At 48.8% G+C, this 8,153-nt stretch overlaps 1 protein-coding gene across 1 annotated transcript; it reads left to right on the top strand.

Moving 5' to 3' along the window:
- Positions 1-3,126: 3,126 nt before the first annotated feature.
- On the top strand, positions 3,127-7,884 carry FJX1 (four-jointed box kinase 1). Its single transcript, XM_081854497.1, has one exon. The coding sequence runs from the start codon at positions 5,182-5,184 to the stop codon at positions 6,439-6,441; it is 1,260 nt and encodes a 419-aa protein (XP_081710623.1). The 5' UTR covers positions 3,127-5,181; the 3' UTR covers positions 6,442-7,884.
- Positions 7,885-8,153: the final 269 nt, after the last annotated feature.

Below are 8,153 nucleotides of genomic sequence, written 5' to 3'. Positions count from 1 at the left end.
GCTCTCCAGACTGAGAAAGCAGAAGGTGGCTTCCTATATTCCTGTGACTTTGGCTTCCCAGTTTCTATCAGGAGGCTCAGAACTTCTAACCAGAGAGCCAGTGTGGTGTAGTGATTAAGAGTAGTGGACTCGTAATCTGGTGAATCGGGTTTGCGTCCCCGCTCCTCCACATGCAGCTGCTGGGTAACCTTGTGCTAGTCACACTTCTTTGAAGTCTCTCAGCCCCACTCACCTCACAGAGTGTTTGTTGTGGGGGAAGAAGGGAAAGGAGAATTTTAGCCACTTTGAGACTCCTTGAGGTAGTGATATCAAATCCAAACTCTTCTTCTTCACCAAGGTTTCAGATTTAGCAGGAAACCTGTGGCCTTCCAGATGTTGGTTTCAGCCACAGGTCCCTCAGCCCAGATGTATGGCTTCAGTCTAAGTCTTCAGAGACTGGCAGGGCAACGGCTAAGGGCCTGCTAATTCTACAACCTAGAGGTTGAATAATGTGGTATCTGAAATTGTCTTATTTAAAAAAAAAAAAAAAAACCAAGGGAGAGGGAAAATATATTTCCCACTCTGTCACTGAAACATTCACAATACAAAGCAGGTCAAATGCATATTTCTTCCTTGAGGGCAGGCTTGCAGAAGTTGTGAACCATCAATCTGAACATGGTCCATCAAGCATGGCCTGCCAGGTGTTTGATGACCCTTCTGTCATTGCAGTCCCAGGGAGGCAGTGAAAACAGGTTCCTGATGGGTTGGCATGCAAAACTGTGGGCAGCGTTCTAGGAGGAGGGCTGCTCCTGCCTCAAGGGAAGATACCTGCATTTCCATATACCACCTTCAGAACATTGCATCTGCTGGTGGGAGGGAATGAGAACGGAACCCAGCAGAATTATAATTGGTCCTAGGGTCTTCTTCTTTTCATCTCAGTTTTCAGCCCATTTTTATTAATAACAAGGTGGGAAGCATTTCATTGTAACTTAAAGCATTTAATGCCTGCATTTGTTTTCATATATTGTTGCACAGGAGTGAACAGAAACAAATGGCAAAATTGCTTTGGGCCTGTAGGTGGAGTAAGAAGAACATTGTTGGGGAAACAGAAATTTGCCACAAAGGTCAGTTTAAAATACCATATTGACAGCCAGATGGGGAAGGAAGGAGATATTTAATAATCTTTGAATATACAAAAGTGAAATCTATTATGAACCATTCTACATGAAGACAGTTTTTGTCCAGTTTTTGTTCTACCTTAAAATCAGCATCAAAAGTGGGAAGCTTGTCTTCTAGTTTCACCATAAAACTCAATATTTCTTCATCTGAAAAAAGGCATTATAATTTGATAGACAGTTTAAAATAAACTTTGACATTTGAACTGTATTTCCTTTTGATTTCAGTAATAAAGCTGGTAATGATTTCAGTAATGGAGCAAGTCCTGCGTCTGTCATAGATATGATAGTGTCTATTGAGCTATTAGTACTCCATCTGTAAAGTGGGCTATTAGTACTTTTGGGCTATTAGTAGTCCATCTGTAAAATGGGAATAACAATAACCTCACTTATTTACCAGTAATTACATTATTTATTTCCTAAAATTTAGATACCACTTGATTATTATTTTTAAAAAACAAAGTGATTTATAGCTTCAGAGAGTTGCTGTTAAAGTGAGAACAGCAATTATTTACAGTAAATAAAGGTTATATAAAAAGTACAATGCATGTTTTGCTAATGTGTTTGCTATAAATACTGCACCATAGACACATCATAAAGTGTCAGAAATTATTGTTTTTATACCTTGAAACCATATTAAAATAAGACCATCTGCCACCTTAAAAATATGTCTCTCATAAAATAAAGATGAATTATTCATACCCACACACTAATTATCATAGTATGTAGATTACGCATACCAATTCAGTATAGTGACAGGCTACAATATACTATGCACACTTTTTCTGGGAGTTGATACCTTGAATGCAATGGGGCTATCTGCTGAGTAAAGACACAAAGAAGTACAGTACATTGCCTAAGACAGAACCACATCCTTGGTTGAAATACCATCTCTGACAAGAACTTGCTTGAGGCAAGCCACTGCTTTTTCAGCATCACTCCCTTATCCACTGTATGAGGATGATCAGCAACCTAATGACTCTGCTGTAAGGATTTGTGAAATAATGTGTAACAGCACTCTGAATGATCTCCAGTGCTAAATGCAACATCTTATGAATTCCATCCATTTCAGTTTTTTGCCACATGGTGGAGCCCTCAATCGCAGTAACAGTGTGCTATCCCAGGATGACAACAGTGTCTATAATTACTTGTAAAACTTGTCATTTTATATTAAAACACTGAACGCTTTTATTAGTTGTGTAAATAATGAATTGGGGCTAGTGGATTAATACATTATAATGCATGACGGGGAGAAGCAATTATGTAATTTTAACATCCGCGATGAAGAAAATGTAGGTTGTTTGTGCACTTATTGAATACTCATGAAGGCTGGTGGAAGTTTCAGCTAGAGCTTTGGAGGGCTTGTTTATTTTATTGGTGACTCAATCCCCAGTCCTTGGAGAATGGCTTGTAGCATTGGATCAGGCTTGAGGTGGGCTGCATGCTCTGGCATCACCCGGGTTATTAGACAGGATAACCAAATAGTGCCTGCAGAGGCAAAGGCAGTATACCTCTGGATAGCAGATACCAGCAACAAACAGCAAGGAAGGGGGTGTTGCCTTAATGACCTTGTGAACTTGCCAGAAGAAAGTTGGGAGCAGAACGGCAAGCTAAATGGGGAAGGGCTGTGGCTCAGTGGCAAAAGATCTATCAGGCATGGAGAAGGCCACAGGTTCAATCTGCAGTAGCATCTCCAGTTAGGGACTAAAGAGGCTTGTCTGAAAGCTTGCAGAGTCACTGCCAGTAGGCAATGCTGAGCTAAATGGACCAAGGGTCTGACTTGGAATGAGGCAACTTCCTAAGTAAATTCTTGTATGCTTCTGGCCAAATGATATGTAATTGTTGCTGTCTTCAGTGTTTTCCAACCTTGGGTCTCCAGCTGTTTTTGGACTACAATTCCCATCATCCCTGACCACTGGTCTTACTAGCCACCCACCCAGCAATTATATATTGTTTGAGGATGGAGGGGGTGCAATATTCTCTAAACAAAGGTGCTTTTTAGAGAGATAACACATACTGTTCCTGCACAACACATGGCATTTTTGCTTGACCAACTGATATTGGTGAAGGCCCCAAGATCTGAGAAAGGTACTGTTACATTTAGACTTTGAGAAATTTAATTTTGGGGTAATGTATTCAGCTGGAGTTGCCTCTGCTCAAGAACGATATTGAAACAAGAATTAAGAAAGTTCAAGGAGAGAAGGTCCAGAGGATAAGTCATTATGAAGAAAGATGGGGGCCAGGGGAAAATAATAAGCCCCTCTGTTCTAGAATGTACCTATAGTCTTTCTTGGAATAGTCAATAAAACATTCCTTTAGAGATGCTATGGGATGCTGTGGCCCATTTCTCTTCATTCCATAGCAATTCTCTAAGTTGGTGATGGACCATTCTTCTTTGTTGTAAATACAAAATTCCCCAAAAGGGTGTGAAATAACAACACCAAGCTGGTGGTCCACATGTGTGACAGCTTGTTTGGGTGAGATGGGATGACTTCATAAGCCAAAAGGAAAGAGGGGAAAAAGGTGGTGTACATGGTGGAAGCAGAATCTACATCAAACTGTCTGGATCCCTTCTAATTACAGATTGTACTTTAATGGTGGAACCCAATGTACACTCATTTTTAATTTTTAAAAAGTTCCACTGAACAAAACAGGCTCGCATCAGAGGATCACAGTGTAACTGCCGCTGAGCTGGCAAAGAAAGCTGGTTGTGACTGTCGTCTCTGATTTCACGCCCCCCCCCCCTCTCAGTTCATTTTTTTCTCTGTGGGAGGATGAGAAAAGGAATCACTGACGCCAGCAGATAGCAGCCTAGACTTCAAACCATTCTTGATCGATTTCAAAGAGCTCCCGCTTAATAAATATTTACCCAATGTTACCTGTAATTTGTGCACCTTACTGATACATATATAGACAAAGGGACTGATGCCACAATAGTTCTATTTGATCATTCCGAAGAAGCCAAGTGGAGGGGGCCGAATATACCTCTTGTCGGTTCAGCGAGAGGAAACAGGACTGTTCCAGCGAGAAATGTGGATCCAGTTGTGTTTCTCACCAATGCTGCCTTTCTTAGTGCATATCTTACAAGGCAGCTGCTCAGTTGGTAGGATCCGACCCCACATAACCTGTGCACTATTCACTCCGGAGCAAATACCGCTGGGGGGTAGGGTTCCTGCTGACTAAACGTGTGACTACTGCCCTCTTTCGAAGGGTAGCCTTTTCTGTGCGTGGCGGGCAGCTGGGAAGTGCACGTCGACCCTCGCTACCCGCTTGCAAGGGTCAAATGCCCCTGCGTTTGTGTCGCTGTTGCCGGGAAGCAGCCCACCCCTCTCGCCAGCCTGGTTTTCCTGCTCCGTCCCACGCTCCTCTGCCCCTCCCACTCCAGCAGAAGGAAGGCTCTTTGAAAGCAGCGCTCGGCTCCCATCTTTTCTTCTAAACGTGCCGAATCCTTTGTGCTTCCCAACCCGGGTGGGAGGAGGGAGGCGCGGGAGGAGGGGGCCCGTGGCCGCGGCCGCCCCGTCGGAGAAATGCCCCCCGATCGCGGCTGAGAAGCTAACCAGAGGGGAAACAAAACCCACTCCCGGGGTCAGAGTGGCTCGGGAGGCGCCCCCTCTCCTCGCGGGAGCCCCCCACGGGCAGCCACTCCCCGACGGCGGGCCCCGCTTTTCTGGGGCCATCGCCGCTTTAAGCGGAAAGCCACGCTGGGCGGTGGGCTGGGTCGGCGCGCTCCCCCACCCACTCGCTCTCCCACGTGGTCTGGGCGCTTGTGAATTGCCCTAGCTGGAGGGTCTCGCTGCAGACGCCGGTCCCGCCGCCCGGAGAAGAGCGCTCTGTCTTCCTCTCCGTGGCGGGCGGCTGCTTCCCTCCGGCGGACTTCTCGGAGCAGCGCCGCGCCATGAGCGGAGGAGGAGGCGGCAGCAGCCGCGGGCGTCGGGAGAGCCGCGGGGCCGCCCGGCCGCCGGGTCCCAGCGCAGCCGACTGAGGCAGCGGCGGCGGAGGCGAGATCGGGACGAGGCGGCGGAGGAGAATGCGACGCGCGGGTCTGGCCGGGCTGGGCTTCGTGGCCGGGCTGTGGCTGCTGGCCGTGGTGGCGCTGGCGGGGCTGTGGAGCGGGCGCGGCGCCCCGGAGCCCGGCGTCGAAGCGACGTCGAGTGGCCGCCTCCTCCGGCCGCCCAGCCAAGCGGCGCAGAAAACTTTCCGCGCGCTGCTTACGCTGCCGGGACAACCCTCGGAGGGGCCGGGCGAAAGTGGGCAGGAGCCGCCGCCGCCGCCGCCTGTTCCCGCGGATCCCCCTCGGGGCGTCGCGGAGCCGCCCGTGCGCGGCGGGATCTTTTGGAGCCGGGCGCTGGAGGCGCAAGTGCCGCCGGGCTTCTCGGCCGAGGAGGCGGCGGCGTGGCTGCGGGCGGCCCGCGAGGCGCGCGTCGTGTCCCTGGAGCGCGGCGGCTGCGGGCGCAGCTCCAACCGGCTAGCGCGCTTGTCGGACGGCAGCCGCGCGTGCGTGCGCTACGGCATCAACGCGGAGCAGATCCAGGGCGAGGCGCTCTCGTACCACCTGGCCGGGCTGCTGGGCATCCAGGAGCGCCTGCCCCCGTTGGCGCTGGCGAGGGTCGAAGCCCGCGGAGGGCAGTGGGCTCCCGTGCGCGACGAGCTGCGCGGCTCCCCCTGGGCCGACGGCGCCGTGGTCAGTCTGGCGCGCTGGGTGGACAACCTGACCGACGTGGTGGCTCCCGCCCCCTGGCGGGCCGAGGCGGGCGCGGCGGCGACGTCGGGCCCCCGTCGGCTGCAGCCCCTGTCGGCCGGGGAGCTGCGCGGCCTGAGCCAAGCGCAGCTGGTGGAGCTGGTGCAGTGGAGCGACCTGATCGTCTTCGACTACGTGACGGCCAACTTCGACCGGCTGGTCAGCAACCTGTTCAGCCTGCAGTGGGACCCGCGGGTGATGCAGCGCGCCACCAGCAACCTGCACCGGGCGCCCAACGGCGGACTGGTCTTCCTCGACAACGAGGCCGGCTTGGTGCACGGCTACCGGCTGCTGGCCATGTGGGACAAATACAACGAGCCGCTGCTGCGCTCCGTCTGCGTCTTCCGAGAGGCCACCGCCCAGCGGGTGCGGGAGCTGCACCGCGCGCGCAATGCCGCCGCCCAGCTGCTCCACCTTTACCGGACCCGGGAGCCCCTGGCCGGCGTCTTGGGCTTCCTCTCCGAGCAGCAAGCGCAGCTGCTGCAGGACCGTGTCGACTTTGTCCACAAGCACATTTTGCACTGCAAAGCCAAGGCCGCCTCGCTGTGACCCCTCTGGACCTGGGTGGATTTAACATTTGGATGGGCGTAATGAAGGCACTGGAGGTGTGCCCGGTAGGGCAGTGTCCCTAAAGGAGGTGAACTGGTGGCTGGAACACAGTTTCTGGTCTAGAGCACTTCTGGAAACCTTGCCTTGAAATATCTGACCAGCCTGCCGAAAAATGAACTTAATAATTGAGAGCATTTTTTTTTTTTTAGGGGGGAGGGCGTAGAGACTAGTTAATGGTTCCCAGGCATTTTCCTGCTGGGATCCATCAGCAGAATGTGGTCTTCCTTTGTTTGGTGCACACTGTTTAAATTCCAAACCCAAAAGTGAAATTTCTGACTAGGCAGCCTTATGCAGGCTGTACTCCTAGCTTCCCACCCTGTCCTCAAAAAGAGACTTGGGTTGGCTTAGATTTTTGTCAGAGGGATGCACTGAAAACAATGGCCTTTTTAGGTGTAAGGTATAACGCTGCCCTGATGCACCTGTCCTGCACTATTGTCTGCTATAAAACTAGGCCAGGTAATATCCTTCCATTGCACAGTGTGTTGTTTTTCTTTTCTTTGTGTCCGAAGTAAATAGGGTCCAAAATAACTTTGAGGGACTCAGTCTGTGGCCTGGGAGTATATGATGCTGGAACTAAATGGGTGTGGTCCTAACTAGTCCCTTGGATAAGAGGCCACTGGGAGCCTCCTGTAACATCATGGCATAATGATAATAAGTGTATATTTTAATTGCTATATATTTCCCTGTATTAATTTCATGCCAGATTTCAGTGTGCCCCCCCCCTTAATTGCTCTTATAAGAGCATCCCTTAAGAATTCACTCTGAAATACTCTGCAAAAGCTATTGCCATGGTTGGGTGGAACTAGCTATCTTTTCCTTCCAGTGGGGATTTGTATGTGCACAAGATTCCCTGTAACAATCCCCTTTATTTTAAATGAAAAAGTACTTGCTATCCAGTAACAATCTGCATCTATCCCACTTACGGACTTGCATTTTCCTGTGGCTCTTCCTAGCCAGGGCGGACATAGTTTTGACAAAAGTTAGTATTTTAAAAAAGAAGAAGTGATGAGAAAGTCACTATTTCGGTAGCTCTTGACTTTAACCAGTGAGAAGCATTTGGCAAATATCATTAGTTTCTCTTTGTGTCTGTTTTTATATGTAACCACTGCTGTACAGTAAATAATTGACTAATGGGGTGATGGAGGAGAAAATATTCCCAGGTTTATATAGTATTGTCAGTGTATTAAAATGTTTCGATGCATTAATCTGGAGGAGGAAAACATCAGTTTCATGCACTTTACTTTGACTTTTCTTATTTTTTTTATAAAAAGACTTTTTTATTTTAAAAGAAGTCTGCATTTTAGGTACATGACGTATGTTCTTAAGCTCTTCTGTAACATACTAAAGAAATGGATATTTCAGTAAAAATGTGTTAAAAGTTTTGCCTTTTTTGTGTTCAAGGTTTATGAAAAGCAATGTTTTTCTTCCGACACTTTCCCTTCTCTTTCCTTATTTTAATGGGTGTTTTTCTTTACTTGGGATAAAAGAGTTAAGTTGTTCCATACAGAACTTGCTCTTTAGAGTTAATTTTGCAGCCTCTCTCCCTGTGCCTTAGCTTATCCAAAACCCTGTGCTCATCAAGAATGCGTAACACGCATGTCTAATGGTTGCTGCTGATTTGAGTAAGAATTCCTGCACAGATTTCCAGGAGA

The sequence above is a fragment of the Podarcis erhardii genome (genome assembly GCF_964252035.2).
Source record: "Podarcis erhardii genome assembly, chromosome: 1".
Taxonomy (NCBI): domain Eukaryota; kingdom Metazoa; phylum Chordata; class Lepidosauria; order Squamata; family Lacertidae; genus Podarcis; species Podarcis erhardii.
Note: the sequence above shows the minus strand (reverse complement) of the source record. Positions and strands in the feature narration are given on the sequence as shown.